General features: G+C 43.7%; 1 protein-coding gene across 1 annotated transcript; it reads left to right on the top strand.

Moving 5' to 3' along the window:
* Nucleotides 1-6,528: 6,528 nt before the first annotated feature.
* LOC135983580 (general transcription factor II-I repeat domain-containing protein 2A-like) lies at nt 6,529-8,890 on the top strand. The gene has a single exon (XM_065596189.1). It carries the CDS (start codon nt 6,764-6,766, stop codon nt 8,570-8,572), a length of 1,809 nt encoding a protein of 602 aa, XP_065452261.1. The 5' UTR covers nt 6,529-6,763; the 3' UTR covers nt 8,573-8,890.
* The last annotated feature ends 5,547 nt before the right edge of the window (nt 8,891-14,437 follow it).

Genomic DNA, 14,437 nt, shown 5'->3' with positions numbered 1-14,437 from the left:
GTCTCACGGTTGGTCACCTGAGAGCAGGACAGTAGAGTTCAAACCTATGACCAGAGAGGCGAGAACAGGCATTGCGGGACACCTCCTGGAGGCCAATTGCAGCACTGTAATCGACCAGGGTGTCGCTGGCACTGTGGCGCTGTAGCCGGCACAGAAAGCTGTATGTCTCTCATCGGGGTGCTTTTTTTACAGCGCTGCAACTGCGCAGTTTCTGCACACTAAGTGACTTGGCGGTGTGTATGCCTCAGGAGTTATACCGCAGAAAGCTGCTTTACTGCACAGAAAATTGCCAATGTAGACAAGGCCTTAGGCTTACCTCTGAATTTGTACCTGACTGACCAAGGGAGGAAGCAAGAGCTCATTTTTTCATAGCCTTATGGATATTTTAGCAATATTTTAGATTCAAATGAATTTGGTTTTAGACAGAATTATTGTAGAACCAATAGAGAAACTTTTTTGCATCGTATGCTGAGAAAAAACGATGCCACAATATGGACATGAAAAGAAATCATTGCAGCCTGTTAAAACAAATTAGGAAACATGCTTTCAAATCTTAATATAATTTCTAAAGAAAGGAGCCTGTTGACTCAAATGCTAAAGGTCTGAAAATGGTCAAAGAGCATCATAGAGCTAAGTGGGGATCCAAATTACAGAGAAGCAATAATGCAAATGTTAATACAGAGGGACCACTCAGCTTCTGTCTTTCAATAGCTGTGGTTCTGACTGGAGCACAGAAAAAAAATCAAAATATCTTTATCATTATTATTCTTTATTATTTGCATTACGGTAGTACCCAAGCCCCCAATAACAAATGGGATCCCATTTTGCTAGGCACTGTACAAACACACAGGCAGACAAGTGCCTGCCCCGAAGAGCATGTTTTTCATCTTACAGAGTGTTTACAGCTAAAACTGTTCCTTCAATGAGAAAACCGAAGCGTACACCCTTCAACGTTTGAATGTTTTGACCTACATATGTATAAAATTATGGGAATAAGAGGTAGGGAGACACAATAAAAGCCGACAAGTACTTGAAGTGTGTAACAAACATTTCTGATAGAGAAATTATCTAGCATGATAGCAAGATAACTAGTTAATAGTGGGATGAAGTTAATAAAGGAAAATTGAGGAAGTTTTTCCTGAGGTTCATCCTACACAGTGAAGTCTATTACACTGTGGAATGGTCTCCCAAGGGAAGTAACAGAAACCCCATTGCTTGGGTTTTTCCAAAAGCAGACTATAAAACAAAGATAATCCTGCTCCATCAGGGACATGGACTAGTGAGCTATTAAGCTTTCTTCACCTCTAGTCTATACAATTCTATGGGCAGGTCTGCACTACAGTTGACCTAAGTTATGCAGTTCTAGCTACATGAACAACATAGCTGGAGTTGACACACCTTAGGTCAACTTATTGCGGTGTCTACACCGTGCTGGGTCGATGGGAGAAACCCTCGTTCCGGTGGAGTACCGGAGTCAGCGCAAGAGCGATTGGCAGTCAATTTAGTGGGTCTTTGCTAGCCCTATGTCTATAAGCTTGCGTGACAATCAAATAGTTCCTACAGTAAAAGGAAATCTTTGCCCACAAAGTTGATCATTAACCCAGATGCAACGAACAAGTCTTTAGGCATGAAGGCCTACATTCACAAAAGGATTAAGCACCTAACTACCAGTTCAGGTCCTTCAATCCCAGAATCAGGCCCCACTGTGATTCACAACACTCCCACTCAGCTGCCACCGAACCACGTAGGTTGCTAAAGTCACTCAGCTCTTAAGTTTTTGCAGTAAAAATTCCCTCCGTGCCTATATCTCTGCCCTTGCACATATGCACTGCAGCTTCCCTCTAAGCATCCGGATGCCTAAGGCCTAGTGTGATGCATGAACCAGGGGAAGAGGCACTCCTCTGTCCAGCTCACCTGCAGGGCCTGATCTGGTAAGCCTGTTCAGAGCTCAGCTACTAGATTGGGCCTGTATAGGGAAACACACAAAGTGATGGTGGTAACCTCATAACTTTTAGCCTCGTAGTTAGGGTACTCACCTGGGATGTGTGAGACCCCTGGTTCAAGTCCGCCCTTTACTCGGGGGTAGAGTTGCCACCTAATTGCTAGTAACAGGACCCCAAAGGCTCTGTCCCCACCCCTTCCCTCGAGGCTCTACCCGCATCACTTGCTCCTGCTCCCGTCGCTGGCTGGATTATCTCAAGGAGCCTGCCCGCAGGTAGGAGGTGGCCCTAGCTGAGCAGGGGCTGTCATGGGTTAATGACCCGGTGCCTCCTCTGCCCCGTGGTAACCGGATTTTTGGTTCAGGTGCCGTTTAGGGTTGCCAGGTCCTCTTTTTGACCAAACTTTCTGGTTGAAAACTGGGTACCTGGCAATCCTAAATGGCACCTGGACACAGAAGCCAAAACACTGTCTAGGTAGAACCCAGATGGGTGGCAACCCTACCTGAGGGGAGATGAGGAGGAAGTGCTACTTCTTAGGAGAGAGCCCTAACCACTGGGCTATAGGATATTCTGAGTAGGGTGCTCTCAGTCTCTCCTGTTGAAGCTGTTCCACGGTCAATTAATTTTTAAATTTATCTGCGTAAGGGGACTGGAGCCTGCATCTTCCACCTCCAAGGCTACAGAGTCATTGAGTCTCTCTGGCCCAGTGACTCATTATTCATTTGCAGTGGAAAAGCTTCAGCCAGAGACACTGATGAAGCCCCACATCAGAATATCCTGTAGCTCAGTGATTAGAGCACTCATGTGAGAGGCTGCAGATCCCTCTTCAAATTCCTTCTCACCCTCCGGTGAAGCAAGGACTTGAAACAGTGGTTTCCCACATTGTACATGGGTACCCTAACCACTGGGCTAGAAATTATGAGGGAGGCCCATATCCTCACAAAAACTATGTAACCACCCAACACCAAGAGAAGGTTTGCACTGAGGCTCCCAAGCAGCTATGAGGGAGGCCCATATCCTCACAAAAACTATGTAACCACCCAACACCAAGAGAAGGTTTGCAGCTGAGGCTCCCAAGCAGCATGAGGCACCTCCCTCCAGCCCAGTATTAGGCGCTAAGTTCCTTGAGAGGGATGAGGCTTACGACACACCCCTCACCTTGGTTAGCTTAGGTGAGGAGCCACCTAGCGTGCTGACTTTTGTGAATCCCATTCCATACTGACGTGCCTATCTCTTCCCATTCAGTGTATAGAGCGCCTAGGTACCTAACACAGACTCTGGGAATCCCAGTGATTTTCTAGGTGCCCAAAAGTTAGGTGACAATCAACGTTGCCATGCCTAAGTTCCTTGGTGAATCTAGCCTGTAGTCAGTCTCCAGAGGAGGAAAATCAGTGCACCTTATGACTCAGCACCAAAAAGAATTATGGCTATCCAGGCTAAGGACACAAACATGCCTGCATACGAGATGACCAAGTTCTACTGAGGCACAAGTCCATGTCATAGCTTCAAAGAGTTTAAGGCCAGAAGGGAATCCTAGATCTTCTAGTTTGACCTCCTGTATGTAACACACCATTAAATTTCAGCCCCATGTTGAGAATCCATTCTTGATTTGAAGACATTAAGAGATGGAGAATCCATCACTTCTCTTGGTATTTCTTCCAGGGGCTAATCACCATAATTATTAAAAATTTGTGCCTGATTTCAAATTTGAATTTGTCTGGCTTCAGGCACTTACTTAGGTCTCCAGGCTGTGCTGGAACACCAAAGCCTGGACACAATCGATCTATAAAATAAAGTCCAGGAAACTCACGACAACTATCCACATACTTGTGTGTGCTTTTTAAAAAGAAACCCAGCAAGCCTGACTAAGTCCTCATTTGTGTGATCTGTGAGGCATCCCAGAACTTGACCTGCTGATCATGATAATGTCTATCTAAGCATATGTGCAGCCTCATAGATGTTGGTACTTGACAAAACTCCCAGAGTGGCATGACTTACATATGCCATGTAAGTCATGATCAGGAGGCCATCACCCTTCAAAGCAAACACATCAGACATCGGATATAAGCTGGGACAGGTATCTACATAACTGTGCTTGGAGTAGACACTTCATTAATAACTGCACAGGACATACCCAGGGCTATATTGCCCAGTGCGCACACACACGACTGCTGTATACCACTATCATTTTTACATTTGTATTGTTTTCTGAGTCAGGAATGGTTGGGCTGTGCACGGATGCAGACCACACCTACCTGCTGGGAGATGGAACACAGACAATCTCAGCCATACCAGGCTTTATTCCATCCACATCCTTTGGCACTGCCAATGCAAACACAACAGTCCTCTACTCACCTCTACTACAGAATCCTGAGGACACCACACAGAGATCATAGACTCATAGAAGATTAGAGTTGGAAGAGACCTCAGTAGGTCATCTAGTCCAATCCCCTGCTCAAAGCAGGACCAACCCCAACTAAAATATCCCAGCCAGGTCTTTGTCAAGCCAGGTCTTAAAAACCTCTAAGGATGGAGATTCCACCACCTCCCTAGGTAACCCATTCCAGTGCTTCACCACTCTCCTAGTAAAATAGTGTTTCCTAATATCCAATTAATATCCTTAGACCTCCCCCACTGCAACTTGAGACCATTGCTCCTTGTTCTGTCATCTGCCACCACTGAGAACAACCGAGCTCCATCCTCTTTGGAACCCTCCTTCAGGTAGTTGAAGGCTGCTATCAAATCCCCCCTCACTCTTCTCTTCTGCAGACTAAACAAGCCCAGTTCCCATAGCCTCTCCTCATAAAGTCATGTGCCCCAGCCCCCTAATCATTTTCATTGCTCTCTGATGCCTCAGTCTATGCAGGTCGGTAGCACCATGGTAAGTGATATCAGTATGGTTCACATGCCTGGAGTGACTGCTTTGTCACCATACCTCACAAATCATTGGTGCTGGAGCCTTTTCTCCTCATAAGGAGCAAGATCAGGCCACTGAACTCCTAAACAACAACCTGCTACTCTTAACTGCTACCTCCTGCTGCACCATTAAAAGGCCTAAGTGTGAGCTAGGATGGTGGTGAACAGAGTTATTGTGCTGGCTGGGTGAGTGAGAATTTCTTGTACACACCGAGACAGATCCCTGTTTGGCGCCTTCCATTTGGCAAGGATCCCCGACCCAGGAAGTGGTTCTGACAGGAAATCAAGGATGCCTCCCTTTATACTGCTTTTTCCAAAGAGAAGATGTGACTGTAACAACAGCACCAGCATCAGGAGGTGAGCTATGTCCCCATTTCTAGCAATAAACAGATACAGGGAGATCCTCACCCCCACACTAGCTGCTATATGCCCAGTAAAAGGAGCAGAGTGGTATAAAGGGACTCTCAAAGCCCTTGTCCCATGATGGGGTGGAGAGAATTACCTCAGTGGTGTTGGGAACTGTGCCTTTAAGGGCTGTGCAGACACCTGAGTCCTTTAAGAGCATTAGTGCTGAAGGTATGCCAAGGCTAGGGCTGGGAGGGGTGATTGTTGTCCATGCTGTAGCTCTTAGTGTTGTGAAGATTCTGGGCAGCCAGACACAAACTGCCATAACTTAGACAGGTCCCCAGGGCTGTCTAAGTTTCTTAGGAATTATGGAGAAACCAAGAACTGAGAGGCACAAAAGTGGCTTACAGCCATTATAGCCCCCCTCATTCTGGGCTGAGAGTTGTGTGCAGCTCCTCTTATAGCCACACTGCAGAATCTCAACCATAGTCTTCTGTTTAATGAACTTGTGCCTTATGATATTTTTCTAGGGTTGAGCCTAACTCACCAATAAACAGACTGCAAGTTCATGTAACAGGTTCACAGATCCAGATCTGCTTTTCATCCTGGCATATTTCCTCATTTCTAAGAAACAAGGACCGGGAAATGCGAGATCTCATCTTATTGCTCATTGTCTGGATGGCTGGTTGTCCTTTCCACAGTTTCTGCAGAGTGCAATTATTCTTCCTGCAGATGCCCACACTGTTTTGTTATCCTTGCCCTGTGTTATCCATTGGTCAAAATGAACATAGGAGTATTCTTTAGATAGGGGGAATGGCGAGAGTGACTTGGGGAACAGCTGCTGATAGGGCTCGTCAGCTATTGGGAAGTGGTTGACAGTGCTCTCAGCTGTTGTGGGTATTTCAATCTGTTTTTTATTCTCTGTATAGGGGTGAAGACTCAGTGAGTATGTATATAGATTGCTGAACCTCCACTAATATTTTAGAGGCCTTCATATATTTGTGTTCACATATTCATAATGATACAGAGTTTCTATACACAAACAAACTATATGTGGCTTATGTTCCCTGCATTTATATGATTTCTCTCCCAAACCACCTTCTGTCCTTGTGCCTTTTTTTCACATGCATCATCTTAGAAAGAAAGAAATTAAGCGCTGTTGCACCCTTTCTTCTGGTCATGCACTTATGGTCTGTGCCCTTTGCTCTCAGTTGTTAGGGAGTACCCATTATGTGCTTTATGGGTAGGGGTCTTACTCCTCATGCTAGCATGCTGTTTGTCACAGCATATAACACAATCTCCTTTCATTTATCTCTATCTCCTAGATCACATGTGTCAAACTCAAGGCCCGCGGGCCACATCCGGCCCGCCATACAATTATATCCGGCCCGCGAAATCGTTTTATATATCTGTTTTTAATGGCCCTGTGATATGACGCCCCAATAACACACACTACAAATCCCATGATGCAGTGCAATTGCCGCCAACGGCAAGCCGCGGTTCAAGTTCGCGGTCTGTTGATGTATACAACGCTAATCTCAAATCAAAGCTAGACCCCAACAATGGCCAAGAGAAAAATTGATTCTGAAAACCGAGGCTTTCAAAGCCGGTGGGAGAATGAGTATATGTTTACTGAAATTGCAGGTAAACCAGTGTGTCTCCTTTGCGGGAGTAATATCGCTGTAATGAAGGAGTATAACCTAAGACGGCACTACGAGACGAAACATGAGAACAAATTCAAAAACCTGAGCGCAGGACAGAAGCTACAAAAGGTAGAGGAGTTGAAGAAGAATTTGACATCCCAGCAGACGTTTTTCACCAAAGCAAAATCACAAAGTGAAGCTGCTGTGAAAGCAAGTTTCATTGTGGCCGAAGAGATCGCCAAATCAGGACGGCCGTTTACCGAGGGGGAATTCGTAAAGAATTGTATGATGAAAGTGTGCGACGTCCTTTGTCCAGATAAAACGCGAGCGTTTGCAAATGTAAGCCTCAGCAGAAACACTGTTGCTAATCGGGTTTGTGAGATGGCGACTGATTTGAAAACACAGTTGATTGAAAGAGCAAAAGATTTTGTTGCATACTCCCTTGCCGTGGATGAAACTACTGACGCGACTGACACTGCACAGCTGGCGATATTTATCCGTGGTGTGGATTCCAATTTGTGCGTAACAGAGGAAATACTGGACATTAAATCGATGCACGGGACAACGAAAGGAGAAGACATCTTTGGAAATGTATTTCAAAGTGTAACCGACATGAAACTGCCGTGGGAAAAACTCGTTGGACTTACAACAGATGGCGCACCTGCTATGTGTGGTGAAAAAAATGGACTGGTGGGAAGGATGCGCTCAAAGATGCGGGAGGAGAACTGTGCCGGTGAGTTGACAGTGTATCACTGCATCATACACCAGGAATCGCTGAGTGCTAAAGTCCTAAAAATGGATCATGTGATGAACACTGTAACACAAACCGTCAACTTTATCAGAGCCCACGGTTTAAATCACCGCCAATTCCAGTCTTTTCTGCGGGAAATAGATAGCGAGTTTGGCGATATGCCATATCATACGGAGGTCCGGTGGCTAAGTCGGGGAAAAGTTCTCAAAAGACACTTTGAGCTGCGAGAGGAAATCTGCCAGTTCATGGACAGTAAGGGGAAAGACTGCACAGTTCTGAGGGATGAAAAGTGGAAATGTGAGTTGGCGTTCCTGGCTGACATAACGTCGCATCTTAGCGCTTTAAACCTTCAACTCCAGGGACGGGAGCACATAATAACCGATATGCATGATGCAGTGAAGGCATTTCAAGTGAAGCTGCGCTTATGGGAGACACAAATGCACCAATGCAACTTGTCTCACTTTCCCTGTTGCCAAGTAATACGGAACCAAGAAAGTGCCACAGTTTTCCCAAATGCCACCTTTGCTGAAAAACTCAGCGCGCTGCGCACTGAGTTCGCACGGCGCTTCAGTGACTTTGAGGCACAGAAAAGTAACTTCGAGCTGCTTCGCAACCCATTTGCAGTCGATGTGGAAACCGCACCTGTAGAAATGCAGATGGAGCTGATAGAACTGCAATGTAACGGGACACTGAAGGCAAAGTACGACACTGCGGGGCCAGCACAGTTCACTCGCTTCATTCCTGAAGCGATGCCGCAGCTCCGCCAACATGCGGCTCGAATCCTGTCCATGTTTGGCAGCACATATCTGTGCGAGCAGCTGTTCTCTGTGATGAAAATTAACAAAACGTCACACAGGAGTCGCCTCACTGATGAACACCTGCAATCGATCCTGAGAATCTTCACAACACAGAACCTAACCCCAAACATAAACGAACTTGTTGCAAAGAAAAGACTCCAAGTATCAGGCTCTGACTAAATAGGACAAGAAAATGGAATGTTATGATTTGTTATGATTATACTTTTGCTTTAAATTCAATTTTTTATTTATATTTTCAGATTTTTTAATATTCCAGCATGTACAGATTTTGAATGTATTGTATTGACAGGATATTTTTTTATGAAGAGCAAAATATTTTAAGTTGAAATGTATTTATTTTGGAATGATATCCTGTATTTTGGTTCATATTAATGGTTAAAAAACATAAATATTTAGTCTGTTAAATAAATGGTTATACTGTTCGGCCCGCGAGTTTTGAGTTTTGGCCCCCTGTGCAATTGAGTTTGACACCCCTGTCCTAGATCACCCCTCTATCTACCTGCTTATGGCTTTCACTGTCTACCATGTTATTGATCCTCTTCTGCCTCCTGCTCTTTCCCCTTTCAAGCTTCCTGTCCCTTCCTCCTTTCTGAAGGCCTTTCCCTACTATATCCACACTCATGCATGTATTAAGGCTGGACAGCTTGGGATACAGTTTTTGGGAGTAACCCTCAGTCAGTTTATTTTTACATGTACTTTCACCTTTTGGTGATACATTGCCTCAGAAACAGAGCACCTGAGCAAATGCTTTGACAGCTTTTATTTCAGAGGTATGTTTTTGAAGCGTCCCTCTGCAATGTGTTCCTCGTTGCTGCTCTTCCTGCACTCTTTTCCACAGGCACATGTATGAGCAAAACCTACAGGAATTTGGTCCATGGAATGCAGAGCCACGATAAATGCCAGGGATTTATACTTAAATAAGATTGGTGGATCATGGAGTTAGCATTTAGTTGGCTGGAAGAGTTTTACTTGGCCCCTTAATCCAGATGTTCAACTTTCTGATTATTAATGTAAATTGTGAACTTGAGTATTCCTGAATTTGTGCCTGGGTGACTGTCACAGCCTTTGGAGTGAAATGGCTCCCTCCCACCCCCCACTTGGGGGAACTGCCTTTCAATGTGTCTATGGTGTTTGTGTGTTTTTAAACAAAAAACTGCAAAAAAATATTTTAGGGAAAAGTGTATTCAGGGGGAATTGTATATTTGTTGTGTTTTGTAGAGAGAAGAAAATATGTTTGCAGAGCCCCTCACATTGCCAGTCCTTTATTAAAATACTTTCCCTTCCTTTCAAACTGGGACGTTGTTTTTTAATTCCAATAATATTTTTAGATCCCCTGAAAAGGTTTGTCAGTTTAGCTTTTCTAAAGGAGATAATCCAGCATGTAATATACAGAACATACCTCAAGAACTTGTCTGTCTCTATTTATTTCTGCCTACCATTATTCCCACAGTTTTAGTGTTTAGCCACAGACATGTTATGTCCTTTGCCCTGGTCAGTATTCGATCCTGTGCTTCCTTTCCCTGCCTATGATTATATTTGCTCCTTAGCAGTCATTACCTTTCATTTTGCTGCACTGCATGTGCCTTTAGCTGTCTGTAAGCCTAATTTATTCAAATCATTTTAAATTTGCTTGCTCTGTGCACCATTCTCCACTTTATCTGCCATCAGCAAAAAATTCCACTTTAAAAAAATATATCCCCTGTAGGCCATTTATATAAAAGTTTAACAAAAAAAGTGGGCATCATGCTGAAATTTGGGAGAACTGTCTTGTTACTGTCCCTCTATTCACCCTGAACCATTTCGTTTTGCTGACATCCTGTTTCTTGTCCCTCAGATAATTCTGAATCCATGTGTTATTGCTCTCTTCCCATTCCATGCTTACTGACTTTGTAGATCAATCTTTTGTGGGGTACAGTACCAAATGAATTTCTCAAATCCAGATAAATTATGTCCACCATTTCACTTCTGCTTGCCAATTTAGTAATGTACTGAAAGAAATCAAGCACATTTGCAAGGGGTGATCTGAATCTGTGCTGATTCCCCTGCACCAGATTATATATTTCTACATGTTGCATAATCCTGTCCCTTATTAATGTTTCCAATATCTGTTCAGCAACCGCCGTTAGGATTACTGGTGAGTAGATTCCTAAATCCTCCTTTGACTCTTTTTTTAATACAGCTGAACTGGAGTAGCTACCTTCCAGGCAACTAGTCATATACCTTCCTCCTTAGCAAGCTATCAAGCATCATTACTAAAGGCTTTCCCATTTCCCTTGCTAGTTCCTTCAGAATTCTGAGATGCAGTTAATCAGGGTCTTGTGCCTTGTCAACTTTTAATAGTTCTAATTGCCTAACTATCTGCTCTGGTGTGATCATAAAACCTTTTAACATTTCACTTTTCCCCCTCAAGAAAATCTATCCCAGTTTCCGGGACGTGACCTTCAGCTTCTTTCGTGAATTCTCAGGCAAAGAATTCATGCAGGCTCTCAGCAATATCAGCCTCATCTGTCACTGACTTCCCACTCATACCCCTTAATGGCCCCACTGATTCCTCGGCTGGCTGTGCACTTTTAATATATTGAATGAAAGTTCTCACTTGATTTTCTTCATTTCCTTGCTATTTTTTAAAAGCATTTGCGACTTTAGTGTTTCCTGCCAGTGTTTATAATTGTTCAATTTTGGATGGAATGTCATTGTCAGACCTCCTAAGTAATGTAACACAATAAAGAAAACTGAAAACCATGCTAGGAGCCAAACCTTGCACTAGTGTAAAACTGGAGAAATTCTATTTACTTCAGTGGAGTTACTCCAGTTTTACCAACGGTATGAGTATGATCAGACTCTGTCCCTATGTAGGGAATAGCCCACATATTATCTGGGGCTTTATGGACAAGCACAATGCAACAGCAGTGCTGCCCAGCATTAACACCCGAAAAAGAAAGTTTTCTAGAGCATTCAAAAGCAAACCTGAAACTCACCAGAAAACCTCTTGGGAGATAAGAGGGTTGCTTCAGAATTTGTGAGGAATTGAATGCCTTTCCTTCATGAAAACATTCATATTTCTGTGTGTCTGTCTAGGTTCTTAAAATGGCACAGCAGTATATTTCTGTTTAACTACATGTTTCACATTTGATTTGCAGTCACCTTTAATTTCTGTATCACCCTCTTTTCACCTTAATTACTACATCCTGTGGGCCTGATTCTCCACTGATTTACTCTAGGATAAGACAGGAGTAAATCCAGTGGAGTCAATGGAGAGGGGAATCAGGCCCTGCATTTTGTCCTTGTCGTTTTAAATGTCACTGCTTTGTCTCAGCACCTCTAGGTGAGAGCCTCATCCCTGCTCCAGCTGCTTTACACGGGGTAAGAGGTCCCGCGTGGCATAAAGAAGCCCTAAAAGTCCTAGTTCTGTCTATGGGAGGTTTCCCTTGACACAGGCATTGTGGAACATCACTATAAAGCTGTCATCCAATCACCCACTCACAAATGCTCGCACAGGGGCCATATGAGAAGTGGAATTGGGACTGAGAGGGACATGTCAGGTGCAGGGCTGCAGCATTCAATGCTGTGGAGGTTCTGGGAAGCACTTTGGCCCATAGGGCAAGCCCAGGAGGCAGATGTAACTTAGACAGGGGCCCAGAGCTGTGTGTGTTATATAGGTGCCTTTCCAGCCCCCAGAGTAGTCTAGGATCGAGAAGCTTAAAGCCACCTTAGCTAACCTCTCCCACAGACTGAATTCTGCCCTCCAGGTCTTAGGGGCACAGCACAGAATCTTGCCCCTAGCTTCTGTTTTTGCTTAAAATCACAACCCAGCAAGCTTGCAATCACTACTCCCTATACCTTCTTCTACCTTCGTGCCCTAAATCATACTCTGTATGTTGCTCAATACTAAATCTGGCATTCTTCCCTTCATTGTCCGTTTATGTACACATTAAATTAGAAAGCAGTCCTGCGCCAAATCAAGCTTCACTTCCTCCACTTAATGTGCCTAGGTAATTAAAATCTCTCAATATTACCACTCTGGCCTTTTCCTTGCTTTTTTCCCCTTTGTGCAATATTTCATAGCTCTTTTCTGGCCAAGTTGCATGTAACATATGCTCTAGGAATTATTTTGGGAAAGTTCTATGGTCTGTGCTCTTCAGGAGTTCAGACTAAAGGATCACAATGGTCCTTTCTGGCCTTGGAATCTATACATTTGTGAACATAATCCTGTCAATATAGTCTCAATCTATATATATTTTCCATACTGCCTGTGCTACATGCTAGTTTATCCCAGGCTTCACCTTTCAAGAATCTTCACATTTTCCTTTACAAACGTGGCTATGCTTCTTTCACCATATTCCTGCCTCTTTCTTCTTAACAAGCAACAAAACTCAGTGGTCACTAAAGAGCATAGGGCCAAATCATAGCTGGTCCCGTGTAGAGGAGGAAAGAAGGGAGAGTGGGTGCAAGGAGCTCTCCCACCCCATGATTCCTTGTGCACCTATAGAGGGGACAGCCATAAGTGTGCTAGATGAGTGGCACCAGCCACACTAACCTCTCAAAGAAGGAAGGGAAGAGCAAGAAGAGAGCAGGACCATGGTTTCCCCCACACTCACACTAGCCATGAGACCTAGCCAGACACAAAAGGGTGTACATAATGCACCTTGCAAATGGATGGCAGTGACTGCTGCATCATGCCCTGCTCTGAGTTCTTCTTGGGCTCTAATTACAGCATCATTCACCCCACTCCCACCCCAGGCCTGTTCTTTAAAGGCACAATCAAATCCTTAAAAACATCCTATGTTTTGATGTTAAAAGAGCTTATTCAGTAATCACTGAAAAACTGAGTTCTGTGTAGGAATGAAGGTATGGACAGGTATGAAGTCACAACAGACCATTCTAGAGCGCATACTTCTGAGATGCTCTCACAAAATGGCTGCAATTTTAAAAATACACAAAGAAAACTTTGAAAACTTTACAGATGGATCAGGTTAACGCAGTGGTCATTCACCTATAGAGAACTGACCTTTAATCTATTTGAAGTCATGGCAAGTGATAGTCTCATGCTATACAGACATTGGTTCAAATGCCACATTTTGGTACAATTTGTTATGATTCACAATCTCTGCTGGGTGGGGGGGGGGGGAACAACACTGGAAAAGGAAGGGTGTAGGAAGCCAAAAATTAGTCATATTGACATTATATTTGGGGAAAACCACTGTGGCTCTAGCTGGGGGTTGCTCTCAGATTTAAATTTTAAAATGTTCCAAATTTACCTAAAAATGAAAATAAGACTTATAAAAATGCTGTGCTATTCTACAAAGCTATTTTCCAGCAATGTTTTCCCATCAGAAGATAAAGCTGAATACTTTAAAACTCAACATCAGGCCTACAGTTTAGTGAGTATATTCTCCTTTGTCAGCATCAGACACTAATAGTATCTTTCAAATATTATGAAAAAATGAGCGACTGGACTCTACATCCTTTAAGTTGCAACTCATTAACTCAAATTAAATTTTAAAAAGTTTTCCCCTCACCTTGGGATATATATATATATATAAATAGAAATTCATACATTAAAATAAGTACATTTATCAATGACACATAAGAAACCTTATCTTGTGCAGGTGATCACCATACTCTGAAATCCAACTTGGGCCAAAACCTTACTCGCCTTACTGAAGCAAATGGGACTATTTGCATGAGGAAGGTGATTTAAAGGATGTGGCCCTTTAAGTTTAGCAGTTCAGGATGGAATGAAAGTGGAAAAAGCATGGGCTTTTCTGTCTACATGACAAGTTATTGTGCAGTAACACAGGGTGTGATTCTACACAACACCAGATTGACATGCAGTAGATGTCCTGTGTGGGCATTGCTCCAGTGCACTGAAAGTCACCACGTTGCCCTTTGGGACTTTCACTGCACTACAGTAGTGTCCTCATGGTACATTATTGTGCAGCAAGCTGATGCACTGTAGATTCAGGCCCTAGCTTGCAGCACAGTAACGTGCCATTTAGATAAGATGCAACTCACATCACATAC

This window comes from Chrysemys picta, chromosome 5 (genome assembly GCF_011386835.1).
Source record: "Chrysemys picta bellii isolate R12L10 chromosome 5, ASM1138683v2, whole genome shotgun sequence".
NCBI lineage: Eukaryota > Metazoa > Chordata > Testudines > Emydidae > Chrysemys > Chrysemys picta.
This window is presented reverse-complemented; position numbering and strand designations above follow the sequence as displayed.

Excerpts from the sequence above, each read along its gene's own strand:
- LOC135983580 (XM_065596189.1), top strand. The coding sequence starts at position 6,764 with ATGGCCAAGAGAAAAATTGATTCTGAAAACCGAGGCTTTCAAAGCCGG.